General features: G+C 58.8%; 2 protein-coding genes, 1 long non-coding RNA gene and 1 other non-coding gene across 5 annotated transcripts in view; 2 read left to right on the forward strand and 2 right to left on the reverse strand.

Moving 5' to 3' along the window:
- TRAF7 (TNF receptor associated factor 7) overlaps positions 1-3,453 on the reverse strand; it is a 37,136-nt gene extending 33,683 nt beyond the window's left edge. For both annotated transcript variants that reach the window (XM_064461357.1, XM_064461353.1), the window contains exon 1: positions 3,313-3,453. The gene's annotated coding sequence lies outside the window, so the exon portion shown is untranslated. The remainder of the gene's footprint in view (positions 1-3,312) is intronic.
- A 365-nt stretch (positions 3,454-3,818) lies between these two features.
- LOC135315142 (uncharacterized) lies at positions 3,819-5,350 on the forward strand. Its single transcript, XR_010374582.1, has 2 exons — positions 3,819-4,126; positions 4,981-5,350. It is a non-coding gene; the product is annotated as an uncharacterized LOC135315142 (long non-coding RNA).
- Positions 3,858-3,952, forward strand: LOC135315284 (small nucleolar RNA SNORD60). The gene has a single exon (XR_010374723.1). It is a non-coding gene; the product is annotated as a small nucleolar RNA SNORD60 (small nucleolar RNA).
- Positions 4,956-16,017, reverse strand: part of RAB26 (RAB26, member RAS oncogene family) — a 35,138-nt gene continuing 24,076 nt past the window's right edge. Inside the window, exons 3-9 of the mRNA XM_064461360.1 lie at positions 13,465-13,506; positions 12,539-12,605; positions 12,096-12,148; positions 9,508-9,573; positions 9,289-9,345; positions 8,457-8,533; positions 4,956-8,174 (exon numbers count right to left, since the gene is read on the reverse strand). Of these exons, the coding sequence (XP_064317430.1) occupies positions 8,072-8,174; positions 8,457-8,533; positions 9,289-9,345; positions 9,508-9,573; positions 12,096-12,148; positions 12,539-12,605; positions 13,465-13,506 (465 nt within the window). The 3' untranslated portion in view covers positions 4,956-8,071. The remainder of the gene's footprint in view (positions 8,175-8,456; positions 8,534-9,288; positions 9,346-9,507; positions 9,574-12,095; positions 12,149-12,538; positions 12,606-13,464; positions 13,507-16,017) is intronic.

Consider the following 16,017-nt stretch of genomic DNA (forward strand, 5'->3'; position numbering starts at 1 on the left):
TGAAAGACAGGCACCAACAGTGGGGGACTTCTACTGCCGGGACACCACCCCACGCAGGAGAACAACATGCTCCCACGGCTCAGGTTCTCCCGGGAGCAGGCACTACATGGAGAACTCTCGCCCCACTCCAGCACCCAAGCAGTCTATAAATGAATATGTCAGGGTGCCTTGGACTCCTGGGGGAGTTGCTGAGCTTGAAAGAAGGGGACATGTAGCCCCGTGTTGTGGTTTAACCCCAGCCCCAGCCTTAGTTGTCTAAGCCCCACACAGCTGCTCGCTCACTCCCCTCCAGTAGGATGGGGGAGATAAAGACAGTCTTATGGGTAAAGCAAGCGCCACGCACGCAAGCAAAGCAAAACAAGGAATTCCTTCACTCCTCCTGCTCGGCAGGCAGGTGTTCAGCCACCTCCAGAAAAGCAGGGCTCCACCACGTGTAACGGTGACTTGGGAGAGAAACGCCATCACTCCAAATGCCCCCCTCCCCACTTCTCCTCCGCCCAGCTCTATGTGCTGGGCACGATGCCATATGGTGTGGGACACCCCTTAGGTCAGCTGGGGTCACTCTCCCGGCCGTGTCCCCTCCCAGCTCCTTGTGCACCCCCCGCTACTCACTGGTGGGGTGGGGTGAGGAGCAGAAAAGGCCTTGACTCTGTGTAAACCCTGCTCAGCAGGAACTAAAACATCCCTGTGTCATCAACACTGTTTCCAGCACAAATCCAAAACACAGCCCCACACTAGCTACTGTGAAGAAAATTAACTCTATCCCAGCCAAAACCAGCACACCCGGTAAGCAATCACCTGCCTCCTCCCTTACCCCAGGCAGCCGCTACTGCCAGTGTGTGCCTCATCATGCCCACGGTGAAGGAGTACAGCCAGGGAAGGGAAGACAAAGGGCATAAAAATCAAGAGGGAAGAGTTCCGACAGATTGAACTTGTCCACATAATCTGAGTATTTAGTTAGTGAAACCAGGAAGGATTTTCTCACAACGGCCTTTCTTCTGGCACAGCTGGGTTTAGCTGATCAACCCGAGAGGCAGGTACGACCACGCTTCAAGAAGTGCCGCAGTCACGGCTGGCGGGGACTAGGAGGGTCCCGCCGAACAGGCAAACGCTCAGCCCATGAGGTGCCTAACTGCTGAACGCCAGCTGAAGCCAACTGCAGCTGCAGAACACTCAGCACTGCTCAGGACCAACCCTGGCTGACAGACAGCAGCTTCCTGGCAGGGCAGAGCAGGTGCCGGCACCATCACACGGTGCACGGCCACGTCCCAGAGCCCGCGGGGTTCTGTTTGTGGAGCCCCAGGAAGAGAACGGATGACCGCACAAGGGTTTCAGTCAGGGGGCACAAACTCGCCTGTGGTGCTTCACAAGTTGCTTAAGGTCATCTAAGGCTGCGCTGCCACAGGAACGGGCAGTTGTGGGGCCAGCCCCACCACGCTCACACTGCAGAGCAGCTGGTATCACCACGCGATCCCTCGGGTCAGGGAACCAAACTGCCTGAAAACTGTGGACTTGGGTTTTTTTCCTTGGGTTCAGTCAACATCGTGAAAATTCATGTTTGGGTGTTATCAGTGAGGGTACCTGCATTCCCTGACTGAATGTTCTGGTCACTCCAGTTCAGTTTCTTTACTGCCACTCAGTAAAATTTAACCTCTCTCATTGCAAAACATTCCTTTCTGCAAGGCAGTTTCACCTGCAAGCGATCTGCAGCTGCACACTGCAGCAAACCAAACCGCAAAGCCGGAGCTTTCTGTATTGTCACGGCTGGATTTACCCTGGCCTTTCTCAGCCTTACTTGAGACCAGCAGTACCCAGGGCAGGGGACCCCACAACTTGCAGGGGGACCCAGCAGACTGTGGATGCTTCCCTGTTCTTACAGTTTTCTGCCTGATGCTTAGGAAATCCCAAAACCCTTTGATCTTCCGCTCCCCAAGTGTGCAATGAGGGCAGCACTGCCTGTTCGCTCGCTCCTTGTCAATGGTGATGGCCAGCTCTCCGGACTCGTGGTTAGCAGACGTCTGTACAGGACTTGACACAGTGCAGCCCCTGTTTTTGGGGGTGCACTGGGTTATCTTTGCCACACAGTGCTTTCTGTGAACTACCTCTCCCCCTCGCACAGCTCCCCGGGAGCCGCGTAAAGGCTGTCACGGGCATGGTCGACTTTCTCATTCCACTTTCCCTCAGGATGGGATTTCTGGAACCATCCTTCACTCACACAGACCTCTCCCTGCAAACCCAACAAACATCGCTGTGGCTGTAAGCACGAGGCATTGACAAACGCTCAAAGCCAAAACACAACAGCTATTTAATGGGAACACTAACAACTGCTTAAGAAAGGCTGAAAAGAATATGTCATTGGGGTGAAAAAGGAGGCAAGATTAAATCGTGGGGATTGAAACAAAGCACTTGGCAACATTGTCAAAGGAAAAAGAATAACTTCTAGGCCAGACTTCTTCACGACACACCTACCACCCCCCGGGTGCAAACAGCCTGGACCTGGTTTGCTACCTACATACCCAACCTGACTGGATTATGTACCAGCTTTCCTCTCACACTCATCGGTCCCCAGCAGAGCCTGCTGAGCCGTCTTTGGTACCAACAGTGCTCAAAAGCAAGCTGAACGGAAAGAAAGTCCTCACTTCAGGCTTTCACACAACATGACGGGATCGTCAGGCCAAAGCCACGGATCAAACTGGAGAAGAGTCTTTTGGCAGCGAGTCTGTCAGAGGAACAGCAGCTGTGAGCTGGCGGTAGACTAAGGCAGGGCTAAAGGGTAGACTAAGGAAGGGCTAAAGGGTAGACTAAGGAAGGGCTAAAGGGCATGCCTAAAAGGAAAGGAGCATAGCGCAATTTCACTGCCTGCTCCATGCAGAGACGTATAACGGGCAGTGAGGGAGATCTGCCACCAAATATCCCATATTGCACAAACCGTGAAACCAAAGCACAAGGTGAGGTGAACCAAGGGAGAACCGCCAGCAACACGCACCCGGAGCCGGACAAGGAACGGAGCAGAAAGGGACAGAACGCGGCCGCCCCGCGAGGAGATGTCAAGCGGCAAAGGGCCGGGGCGAGGAGCGCGACACACGGACAGGGGTCCCCGAGGACCGACGGACGCAGGAGGCGGTGCACGAGCTCCTCCGCACACCTGGAAAACCCCGCTGGCACCTGCGGAGAGTTCAACAAGCAACGATCCAACCCGCGGCCCGGCGCCCCCGGCCCCGGCGCGCCCGGATTTTCCCCTCACGGGACTCCCGCAGCCCCGGCCGTCCCCGCCCCGGCCGGGAGCTCCCCTCGCCCGGCCCCACCGCGTACCTGGCAGCGGCGGCCGGAGCGCCGGTGCCCAGCCCCGGCACATCGCGACCCCAGGCCTGCTCCCCGTTCCTCCAGCGGCCCCGCTGCCGCCCGGGACAGAAGCCCCATACGCTCCTCGGGATTTGTAGTCCGGAACGCCGCGGCCCCCCCAGCTCCACGCAGGGCCGCCCTGGCTGTAGGACTACACTTCCCAGCAGCCCTCGCGGCTCAGCGCTGATTGGCGCTTTCCCAGTCACTCTACGCTACAACCACTGTTACTACTGGCTTGGCCCGGCCTCCTCCAGGGACCAATCAGACGATGGCAGACCACCGCCTCGGGCCACGCTGCGCCTCGCGGCGCCATTGGAGCGAGGAAGGGCGGCGACCAATGAGCACTTGGGACAGGCGGGACGGCGATCACCCCAACCGCTCGCGATTGGCAGTGTGAGCAGGTGGCCTGACCAATAACGAAGTGGGGTAGGATATAAAGGCCGGAGCGGCAGCTTCGCCCGGCCTTTCCACTCCAGAGGTGAGCGGGGTCGAGTGGCGGGGCCGGGGGCGCGGCGGGCCGGTGATGATCATATCTCTTATTTCTTTCTGACACCTCGTCTGAGGGCGGCGGGCGGCCGCGGCCCTTGCTGAGGATGCACGGCTGAGGCCCGAGGGAGCCGCGGCGGGGCCGGCTGGGCGGCGCGGCCTGATCTTACCGCCATACCTTCTCTCCTCAGGGGCCGGCGGGAACCGGGCGGCGGCGGCCTGAGGGGCAGCGAGGCGAGGCGGGAGCCCGGCGGCATCCTCCCCACTCTGGCAGGGTTAGCCTCCGGGTTTCGGCCAGGTAAAAGGCTGTATCGCTTGTTTTTAGCTTACGGCGCGTCCCCGTGGGCCGCTTCTGGGATCTGCGGCCGCAGGGAGGCACCGGTGGGTGAAACCGGGGCTGGAGCAGCTGCTTCGCGGCCTTGGCTTAGCCGCCATTGAGGGCGCGGCCTGGCTGCGAGCTCTGGGGCAGAGCGAGCCGCGCAGCTCCGAGTACGGCTAAAAAGTGCTGTTTTGGGGTTGCTGCATGGCGCCGGGAGGCTGCTGTGCCTCGTGCCGTGCAGCTTGGAGTCAGGGCAGCTTTTAAAGCACGAAGAAGCAGCTGCAGAGCTGCCCAAAGTACAGGAAATCACCAGTCATTGGCTTTACCCCCTGTGGTAGCTTAAAGTAAATGTAATGGCAGGTGGTGGTTGTGGCAGTGTGGGTAACCGAAGGGGATCACAGCCAGCAGTTCTCGTGAACTCCAGCGCTAGGTTGTGTAGCCAACTAATTTAAGTCTCATAGTCCTTGAGGCTTAATAAGGTCTTAAAGCTTTTTAATAAAGTTTTCAGAAATGACTTGTTTTGCATTTGCTTCTGTTCTTTACAAATCACATAAAACCACAGACCAGCTTGCATCTGAGCACCCAGCAGACCATTTCTGCTATTACTGCTCACTTTAAGGGAACCAGAGCATCTTAAACCCTGCGCCGCACCTTAGCTTAGCCTGGCTCCCTTTAGTTCCTGCTGGGTGCTGAACCCATGCTGGTAACGAAAGGATTTAGGCGGGCTCAAGAATGAGCTGAGCTCTTTGAGTGGTTAAGCAGCATAGGTGTGTGTGTTAGACGATCAAAATACCATTGTAGCCACAAAGATTATTAAAAAATTTTATTAACAGGAATGAAACAAAAGCTGTAAACGAGAGCCAGCAAAAATGAGAAGTTGCGTGTAATGCCGAGTCCTCTGGCTTGTCTGAATGCGCTGAACCATTCTTCATCGCTTGGTGGCAGTAAAGGCCCGTGGAAGAAGATGACAACAGTCTGAGGGAAGAGCTTTAGGGTGAGGTCAGTGTGCAGGCACTGGGAGACCAGTACAGAGGGAACTTGTGACTGGGAGAGGTGGGGGCTGAGTCTGGCTTAGAGTTTAGGTGTAACACCCAAAACGCAGCTGTGATGTCTGCTGTAGTAGAGTTAGTTCCCAACAGGCATGTTTAAAGTACTCCAGAGTGTAGCATGTACATCTTTAAATAAATTAGTTTTTTAATTGGTTTTGGTCCCACACTGAATAAGTTAAGAGTTTTAAGCCTTTTCTTCAAGATGGCAAGATGCAAGGCTTTCCTGCCCCGTGAGCAAGAGCCACGGCAGCAGCCTGATGGGGGCATTAAGAAAACTGCTGGTTAATTTTACCTTCAGGGAGACTCCCTGTGGCATCGGGGGCAGCCCATCTGTGCAGCGCCTGGCGCCTCGCGACAAGGCTGCTGCTGAGGTCAAGCTGCGAAAACGCAGCGCCAAAGGCAGGCCTGGGCACGGATCGAGAATCATCGGAGCTATTTGAGCTGATCTGTGCCTCTGCTGAGCTGGCCCTTCCCTGCACAGCTGGCATACCAAAGCACTGGCACTCGGCAAGCTCAGGACTAGAGCAAAGCCCCACTCCCTTTTTTTCCTTAACCTCGAACAGCAAGCGCGTGCTACGCAGCCCGGGGAGAGAATGGAGGTGGCTGTAAGAGAGGCAGGTTCATGTAGGAGACACTAGTCAGGCAGCAAAGCTCACCAAAGCAGCGTGGAGCAGCCAGTTTTACAGATCCCTGTGTGCTTCCTGACGGCGCCCATTACTTGCAGAGCCTTCCCTGTGTAGCTACTCGCAAATCTTAGGTATTACTGCCTTCTAGAGCGGGTGAAGGGGAAGAGTTACTGCTGAGGAAGGGATGGCCACTGCTCCAGCAGGAGCAGCAGTGCCGGTGCTGGCTGGCCCCTGGGATCTGGATCCCCGTGTACCAGTACTCAAGGGGCAGCTACAAAGGAGGTGGAGACTCCCTTTTCACAAGGAGTCCCATGGAGAGGACAAGGGGGATGGACACAAGTTGCCCTTGGGGAGATTCCGATTGGACACGAGAGGGAAATTTTTCACAGTGAGGCCAGTCACCACTGGAATAATCTCCCCAGGGAAGGGGTTGGCTCGGCCACGTTGGGCACCTTCAAGAGTCGGCTGGACAGGGTGCTGGGCCGTCTTGTTTAGACTCTGCTGTTCCTAGAAAGGTTGGACTAGATGGTCCCTGAGGTCCCTGCCAGCCTGGGATTCTGGGATCTGTGGGGAGCGCTGCTGCTGAGGTGGGACATGGGGGGGCCCCGGCTGCTGTTCCCCCACGGGCCCTGCTTGCTGCTGCCAGCAGAGCTCGCCTGCCCGGGCCCGCGGCGCCGGCAGCAGGGGTCTGCCCCAGCCTGTGCGCTGCAAATAGCCCTGCAGGAACTTTTTTTTTTTCAATAAATAATTTAAATAAAATTTAAATCAGACAGTTGAAAGAGTTATTTCTCCCTAAAGAGCTACTTAGGAAAAACTGCTGTTTGCAGTAGGTTTGCTTTAGGATCCTTTTTCATGGTGTTCTTGCACAGGACCCGCTTTAAGCAGTAGCTGCTTGTTTTCCTGCCGCTCACCGAGGAGCCCCTGCCCACCCGAATCACACACGGTAGCCGCGGAGGGTCTTTGTGCGCGCCCGGGGCGCGGTGCCAGCGCCGACAGCCGGAGCAGAGCGAGGGGCAGGGGCGCCTGAGCCGGGCGCTGGGGGAGCTGGGGCTTGGCTGGCGAGGGAAGGACGGGGTTTATTTCAAGTGGCCCATTTAGGGCAGTGTGGGGAGGTTCGGGGCGGGGGGGCACCCGGTGTCAACGAGCGTGGAATTTTTCAAGGAAAATTGCCAAAGGCCAAACGCTTCATCCAAAATCAAATTTGTACCTACAAGTGCAGCTTGAAACAAAAACAAAAAGCCAAACGCCTGACACAGATCAAAGGGGTGAGGCATCCGTAGAAGAGAGCTGGCAGAAGGGTCTGAAACCTGCGAAATCCACGCCTACAGCATCCCCCCAGCTTTCTTCAGTTAACAAAGAGCTGTCCCAAGAGAACTTCGAAGATACCAAAGCATTGTTGCAGTCTAAAAACGCTATCACGCTTACATGAAGGTATTTAGAATAAGCTGCAATACATTCGATTTCTTCTCAATTAAAGTACTAGAAACGGCAGTAGTAAGAACCGAAGGCTTTACGGAACAGATGAACATTCAGGGGATCGCTGTACAACAGGTAGGTCAGCAGGAGCTTACTCAAACGGACGGCTAAGCTCTTTTCTGCGGGGAAGGGGAGAAGCCTGCATCGAGGAGGTGTGTTACACCACGGGAAAGATGGACAGACAACTACAAAAATGGTTGCCTCGAAAACAAGTCTTTCCCGCGCGCCCCAGGCCAGGGGTCTGAACAGCTGAATTCCAGCTACGCGGGGAAAGAAAAGGGAATTTGGGACTTTTTCCTACCCAGATGTGAGGTGTGGGGAAGGTGTTCGCTCCCCTTACACCATTAATTCCTACTAACATTAAAGAAGCCTCGTAACGCTCCTGGCTGCTGCTGAGCGGGTAGAGGCAGCCGGGTCCACCGACTGCCCCGGCCCTGGAAGGAGCGATGGTGAGACCATCCCCAGCCCACACCAGTCCCTTCCCGACCGCCCACCTCCCACCTGCGTGGGGACGAGCGGCGAGGGGAGCCGGGGGGCTCGCAGCGCGGAGGGATGCGATGGGGGCTCAGGGAGCAGCGCCCGGCACGTGGCTGCAGCACGGCCAGCGTCCCCCCCGGCCGAGAGAGCTTTGCTGCTGCTTCCATTCCCCACGTCTCAGCTCATCTTTTAGGCAGCTACATACACGACAGACAGACATGCACACACCGTCCACGAGGAGAGAGCGTGGCGCACAAACACTTGGCATGAGTCTCTGTACAAATGCACCGAGCGCATTAGGACCTGCAGCAGCCCGAGCCTCTCACTTCCTTCTTCACGTAGTCGTGGAGCTTGAATTTGGGCTCGTTGGGCAGCTTCATGGACCTGTGCTTCAGTTCCCTGCGGAAAGGGGGCAAAAAAAGGTTACTTTTCTGCCTGTGCTGCCTGCTTCTAAGCTGCCAGGCCCAGCTCAGTTGAACTTGACTTGGTCTGGGTAGTTTGCTAAGCTCCCCTTGATGAGACACTTCACAGCTCATGTGAGATGGCAAGTACTTGTCAGCACAAGAGCTGGAGGTGGGAGCCCAGGGAATGAAGATGATGACAGTGCCAGCCTTTGTCTGGAAGCCTGCTGTCCCCGCCGCGGGGGAGGTGCCCGGCGCGGCCGCCGCACCACTCACTTACTTTGCAATGGCTGTGAACGCTAATTCAACATTGAGGCCGCTTTTTGCGCTGGTCTCCATAAAGGGCACGCCGTACTCCTGCGGACAAGACACGCCGGCGTCAGAAACGTCACCCGGGGGGGGCTCGGGAGCTCCCGGCTCGCACCGAGCCCCGGCAGCCTCGGCCGACACCGGTGCCTGCGGCCTGAGCTCATACCCTGCCCTGGGAGAGGGGCTCCGCCGCGGCGGGCAGGGAAAGCCGAGCAAGGGTTCACAGCTCCGGCCTTTCTTACACAACATCAGAAATCACTTTCAAGGACAAAGGAATTTTTGAATGCAAACAAATAATTTTTGAGGATAAAGACGAGAGGAAACAGCCTTAAGCTGCATCAGGGGAGGTTTAGGTTGGATATTAGGAACAATTTCTTTACTGGAAGAGCGGTCAGGCCTTGGCACAGGCTGCCCAGAGGGGGGGGGAGTCACCGTCCCTGGGGGGGGGTTCACAAAACATGCAGACGTGGCACTTGGGGACATGGTTTAGGGGGCCTGGGGGTGTTGGGCTGGCGGTTGGAATTGATGATCCTAGAGGTCTTTTCCAACCTTAATGATTCTACGATTCTATAAGAAGCAAAAAACTTTAGTGGAATCTTAGAGGAAGAGCAGATGAGGAGGAAGAGGAGAGCAAGACAAAGGAAGAAAAGCAAAGTGCTCCCAGGCGTATTTTGGGTCAGACTGGTCTCCAGTTAAGCATTTCACTGGTGTACATCATCACGTACACGTCGGCGCGCTTGCACGTCCCCCGTCAGAGCATACAACAACCGACCCCGCTGCAGCAGGCGGGCGCCCACACGTACCTTGGCTAATTTTTCTCCATCTTCCCTTTTCACCACTCTGTCCTGGGCTGAATCCACCTGCCGACAGTAACGGCAAAGAGCAATGTGGGATGATTTGGCAGGTCAGCAGTAGGCAACCAACCCCCATGGCCCCTTACGGCCTCCCCTGCCCATGGCTGCGGCACAGGACTGTCAGGGGAGGAAGAGGAGGCTCTGGTGGAGCCGTGGGGCCGGACTCACCTTGTTTCCCAGTAACATGAGCACCACATCTTGCTGCGCGTATTCATGAATCTCTGTCAGCCAAGCCTGGAGGGAGACAGCCAGAGAGAAGGGTTAGCAGCAGCTCCGGGAAGAGGAGGAGGATGACGACGATGTGGGGGCTGCCCTAGTCTGGGGCACCAGGCACCTTCTGGGGGATATGCCGCCGTCCCCGAGCAATGCCGGGGGGTGTTGCACGGACACAGGGAGGAGGTGGCTGGGGATTAGATGCAAAATGAAAAGCCCAGCTCAGAAACTGGGCCATGCAGGGCAGGAGCCGCAGGCAGGGAGCAGCCGGCCCTACAGATCCCCTGCGATTCAGCAGCGCCCTGGGAGAGGAGCTGCCTCCGACCCCACGCTTCGGCAGGAGAAGCCAGCCAGCAGCCAGCGACTCAGCCCCGGGGACACCCTTTCCCAGGGAGCCCTGTGGACGGGCGGGTCCCCTGCGGTGCCACCAAGCCCCGGGGACCTGCTTTGGCTGCTGACCAGGCTCCTATTTTCAAGGATAACGGCAGCCTTTCAACGCTGCTGCCGCTCCACCTGACCAGCCTGTAGGACTTTAACCCCAATTCCCCCTCGGTTGGGATGTTGAGACTAAACCTCCTTCTGGAGGATAAAGCCAAGGGTTTGCTCCGGGGTGCGCCCCGTGCCCATGTCCTGCACGCGCTGCCCCTGTGCCGAGCACGCTCGTCCCAGTATGTGGCTGAGCCCAAGCCATGGGGTGGCTTCTCTGCCCTCTAATCCAGCCTAATCTAATCAAACCTGCCCTAATTCCCTGTAATCCCTGACCCTACAGCATGTGCGGCCGCTTGCTGCTTCCCAGGCAGGCAGCGCTGCCGCAGCCCCTGCCCCAACACCGCGCTTACGGCAAGGGTGATCCCTGCCCCCCACTGCCCCTCGCCCAGCAGCATCCAGAATCAACACCCAGCTGGCCAGGAAGCGAGGGATGATTCGGGGTTAGAGCCTGTCGCTGATGATACGCAGGAGCCCGACGCACGCAGACACAGCCTCAGGACCCCATCACCCCCCTGGCTGGGCTTGGGGTGCTCCACGGATGGGTTGGTCCGAGGGACACTCGGTCACTCCTGACAACCACCTTGGCTCCCTTCTGGCACTGCTCCTCCTCCATCCCTCTTTCCAGCACCTCGCGCTCGCCCCGGGTGCTCGTTCCTCCCCGCCGGGACTGTGCGTGCCCTGCAGCCGCGTCCCCGCAGGGCGGGGAGAGCCGATGCTGCAGATGGGGCCGCGTTACCCGGCAGCGTGAAACCTCCAAGTGATTTTCTGTCTCGTTGCAGGATCACAACCTCAGTGCAGACCCGCAGCCCGCAGACACGCAGCGCTCACTCTCCATCACACCCGGCAGCAAACACCTCTCCTCAAGCCATCCAGCTTGTCAGGCTGGAAAATGCCACCGCTGACCAGTCCAAGCCTGCAGGAAGCATTCCCGGTGCCAGTGACATGGGAGTAGGGCGGCAGGGCATGCCCTGTCCCCACCGCAGCGCTGCGGGGCGCAGGGTGGTGGCAGGCACGGGGCTGCCAACAGAAGGATGCTCCAGGGCAGGGACAGCTCCAGGCACCCCAGGCCAGGGCGTCAGGGCGGTGCAGGACCCCCCAGGAGCTGCAGTGGCAGATCACAGCTCCCACCCCAGGGTGTTAATGCCAGCACGACACCTCCCGCGCTATTGAACAGGGCGTGTTTGCAGGCGCACAGCCTGCTCGCCGCAGACGCACACGAAGTACTCCGTGTCCGGGACGTGAGCAATGACGTCCTAGTCATTCCGGGCTAATTGCTCCCTGAGATGACGGTGTGCTCTGCCAGCGCTGGCGTGGGTGGCCCCCAGCAGCCGCACGGGTCCAGCAGGGCGAGGGGATGGGACGGCGAGGCCAGGTCCTCCTGCCCCCCATGCAGCAGCATGCCCACGGCAGCATCCGCTCTCTCCTCACCTCTGCCGGATTTAACAGAGCCCTCTGCTCCGATGCTGCTGCCCCAGCACCCCTGAAGCACCCATGCCAGGGCTCAGGGTCAGCTGGGGGGGGCTGGGTCTGCGGGGGGGCAGACTCAGGCAGCGCAAGGGGCGCCCACAAAAGCCATCAGGAAGGGCAGATCTGCTGAGGACGAGGTGTGAGCAGCAGGATGCGACCCTCTCCCCTGCCTGGGTTTGGCACTAAGGTGGGTGGGGGCAACACGCCCCCCCAAGACCGATCTGTTGGGACCCAAAGGTGCAGAGGAGGGCCAGGGAGCACCTCGCTCAGTAAAGCTGCCTGCGCTCGTCTGCTGGAGCAAGTTCTCCAGCTGGTGCTGTAATTACACACAGCATTAATTTGCAGGTGAAGTGAATCCGTCACCCCTTTTATTTGCTCTCTGGGTGTCCTCTGGCACCCTCCGAGGCAGACCCACCGTCAGGCAGGCGCTCGGCATTAACCGCAGCCCTTCTGGAAATGATCACGGTTCACACCTCCAACACGCACCTCCTGCGGCACGTACCCCCTCCCCGGGGCCCCCCCGCAACCGCGACCCAGCCCATCGCACACAAGGGACGGGCAGGAGGGACCCGGGGGTGCTGCTGTACCTGGATGTTGTCAAACGACGCTTTGTTGGTGACATCGTAGAGCAGGAGCAAGGCTGCGGAGAGAGGGGTGGAGCATTAGTGCTGGTGCCGCGGTGCCAGGCAGGAGCGTGGCCGAGCAGAGCCCGCGGGGCTCAGCGCTTGCTCTGCAACGCTGCCCGAGGCAGCGGGTCACGCCTGGGGACGTGGCATCAAAGCACCACTGAGGCTCCTGCTGTAAAATATAAAGCAACACACTTAAATCCACTACGGGCAATGCCTTAGACACACAGTGTTTGCACCTCGACATGCAGAGGCTCCTCCATGCTTGGTGATCACCTCCTACAGGGAAACCCACTCGGGAATTCCTGATTCACCTGGCCTGGAGTTGTCTCGGGGTCTTGGGACCACCCCGAGAAGCCGGAGGGAGGGGGCTCCCCCCGGGAAGCAGCGGTGGCCGTGCTTACCGTGGGCATCCCGGTAGTAGGCGTGGGTGACGCTGCGGAAGCGCTCCTGCCCGGCCGTGTCCCAGATCTGGAAGGCAGATGGGAGTGGGGGTGGGGGTCAGCCACGACCTGCTGCCACGCAGGCTGAGGGACCCACCCAGCACCAAAACCAACACCAAACCAAACGGCACGGCGCAACCCCAGGAAGCTTCTTCAGCCGTTTGCTTCTAGGGACGGTAATAGGGGAAAAATAACAAGTGCAATAAATACTGAAGCAGCACCTCCCCGCTTCTCAGCGTGTGGAGACAACAGTGCGTGGCAAAGGGCTCCCAACATGTCCCTTAATCAGAAAATCAATCCAGCAGATGGATGCATGGGGACCCGCTAATTCAATTTATCAGTTTTTAATGCAGCGATACGTTTGCAGAGTGCCGTGCTGCTGTCAGGGGAAGATCAGCGCTGATGCCGTTATTGAGCTCCAGGCAAAGGGGTCAGAGAAACGGTCAGGCCTCAGGGGGCTGTGGGGGCACATGGAATTTCCCGTGTGTCCCATGGGCCGGGCACAGACTGAGCCAGGAGACGTGGATCCCTTCGGAGGGTCTCCATCTCTCCTACCGCCCCCCGGCTCTCCCAAAGCAGGAGCCGCCTGGGAACACCAGGCAAAGCCCGGAGGAGCTGCTCCGGTCTCACCGGCTCCGGGTGCAGTCACTGAGCAGCACGGAGGCAGGCGGGCTGGGACGGGGATCACCGCGGCCAGAACAGCCCCCAGGCTCGGGCAGGCTCCCGCCGAGGGGACAGCGCAGCCGAAAGGGCTTGTAAGGCTGTCCCGGGGCGGGAGTCGCGATGGCAAAGGATGGAGATGGGGTGCTGCTCTGCCGAGGGGCTTTGCCCAGCCCCAGGCACCCAGAGGGGGCGAGGGAGCTGCTCCCAGGGCCACGGGGACGTACCTGCAGCTTCACCTTCACCCCATCCACCGTCAGCACCTTATTCTGAAAGAGAAGAGAAGGGGAAGGGCAGTGAGGGGCGAGCGCGGCTGCGGGATGCGAGGGGCCCCGGGGAGACACGCGCACCCTGGCCCCCTATCCCAGGCTGCTTTTCCCCGCCGAGCCCTTGAGCTGATCTCCGCTCCCTGATTTTCCAACTTGCCTACGTGGGTCCCAGCGCCTGTTGGAGCCATTCGCACCGTGGCCCAGCCAGGAGATTATTCCCCGCGTCTGCTGCAAGTTGCATCTATTTGGATAGTTAAATCCTCGTGTCTGCGAGGCTGATTAAGTGCAGAGTACGGCTCAGCCTAGAAGACCTCTGGCAATAAATTAATGAGCACCAGCATCCCATCTTAATGGCCTTCAAAATACACAGCCAACTACTCCATATTCAGTTAGCAATTTAAAAATAACTCCTCTTCCTGCTGTTTGTACCCATTTTTCTCCCAGCGAGCACTGCTTTCTCTCAGGTTTTGGTTTTTTTTTCCCGTTTTGTTTGTTTTTAGCAGGAAAGGTGGGAAGGAGGAAGAAAGGGGGCAGTTCCCCTCTGCGCTGCCCCACGGGGTTTTCCCTAAAAGCCAACAGGAAACTTTTTGTGACCACGCGGAGCACGCCCCGGCAGAGCCGGGAGCAGCGCGGGGCCACGGGGGGAGCCCGTCGGTGCCCCTCCGGGCGGCTGTGCCAGCCAGTGAGGCCAGGGGATGGATCCTGACCACGTCCCAGAGCGGCTGCCGGCCCGGCGAGCTGCACTGGGCTCTCCAAGCTTTAATTAAACCCAATCCTAATGATTTAGCAGTCCCAGGGGAAGGAGCAGAGAAGAGATTAATTTGCCTGCTCATTCCATGGGAATTAGCAGGGTAAGCAGTAGGACGTGATGAAAACACCACCAGGGAATGGTGCACCGGTGGGACGGGGCAGCTGTTTGCTGCTCTGGTGATGCCCGATTTAAATCCCATTTCTCCGGAGCAATTCCCTCTTCCTCCCTCCCCAGGCATGTGGCCGTGGGACGGCCGGGGCTGCCCCGAGCCCAGCCATCGGCTCAGCCCTGCTCCCACCTTCCCGGGCACCGACCGGCCGGAGCACAGGCTCTGCCCGTGGCTCACCCCGCCGGCACCGGGCAGGCCACCAGCGCCGGGGCCACCAAAACCTTCCCAGGCAAACGGTGGCACACGCGTGCCGAGGGCCATCCCTGCCGCGTCCCACACCGCTCGGCACCAAGGTCCAGGCGCCTCGGGATGCCGGCGCCCGGCATCGCCCTGCTGGGGCTCTTCATTTCTGTTCTGATGTTTTTAATCAGGGCAGAGGGAGCATCTCAGCTCCGGCACATCTACGCTCGCCGAACAGTGAGGATACAGATGAGGAGGAGAGGGCAGGAGTGGGCCAGAGCACTAAACTTACACAGTCTGCTAAAGCAGGCACAGGGGAGACGATCGCAGTTTATAAATACCTTCAAAGACAGCAACCCAGACGAGGGAGCGGAGTGATTCACAGCCCGGGAGCAGTAAAACTCAGCCGCCAGGCTGTGGGGCGGGGGAGCCAAACAGGGCTCAGGACGAGCTCACCGTGCCCCACGCACGGAGCCAAGGCTTTCCCCAGGACACGAAGCCAGGGCCGCTGAAGGCTTGAAGCCCTCAAAATGAGGGTCCCCCCTGCCGTGAGGTGCTCCCCAGCCCCCGGGTGAGCACGGCCACGCCAGGCGAGCCGTCCCCGGGGTGGAAACATGCAACACGGTGAACAACACTGAGAAAACGCGAGTGGAGAAGCTGCGCCTTTGGTGTCATCCCAGCACACAGAGAACCGCGCTGCCGGGCACCCGCTCCGTGGGTGAGATGGGGCAGGTTTACTTCCTGCGGAAGATCCAGCTTTTACACTCGGTTTGCCCTCCAAAACCCCAGGTCCTGGTGCCGCGCCGGAGGTGCCGGCACACGCCGCAGGTCAGAGGGGCTGGGAGCCCCGGGCTCCGCACCAGCGTGATGCTCATCCAAACACCGTCCCCAGTGGATGACACCAAGGGTTTCGTGTTAAAAACCGCACCAAATAAGTGCCCTTCCCTGCGCAGCCCCGCGGCTGCTCCAGCACCTCCAGCTCAGAGGAGAGCATGTGCCGAGGGACGGCCGTGCCTGGGGGTGCGACCATGTCCCCAGGGTGGCCGTGGTCCCAGCGTGGCCGGCCACCGCAGGCAGGAGGGAGGGAGGGAGAACATGGCCCTGAGCACAAACCAGCCGAGCTGAAGCGACCATGAAGCATCTGGTGATCAGCGGAAAAAGCCGAAGCTCTGATGCTGCACCTCATGCACCGACCTCCACTTCAGGAGCTTAATTAAAAGCAAAGCAGCAGGATTCACACTAATTACAACTGACCTACTTTTTAGAGGGGGAAGTGCTTAAACCTAATTAAAGGCTGCACATGGATCCAGGTGCTGCTGGGACTGGGCTGGGGAAAAAAAATGGGTTCCCCAGGGTTTCGGTGTGGAACAGAGCGGCGTTTCAGGGCGAGCGTTGGCAGAGATGCCCCTGC

This window comes from Phalacrocorax carbo, chromosome 10 (genome assembly GCF_963921805.1).
Source record: "Phalacrocorax carbo chromosome 10, bPhaCar2.1, whole genome shotgun sequence".
In the NCBI taxonomy this organism is placed as follows: Eukaryota; Metazoa; Chordata; class Aves; order Suliformes; family Phalacrocoracidae; genus Phalacrocorax; species Phalacrocorax carbo.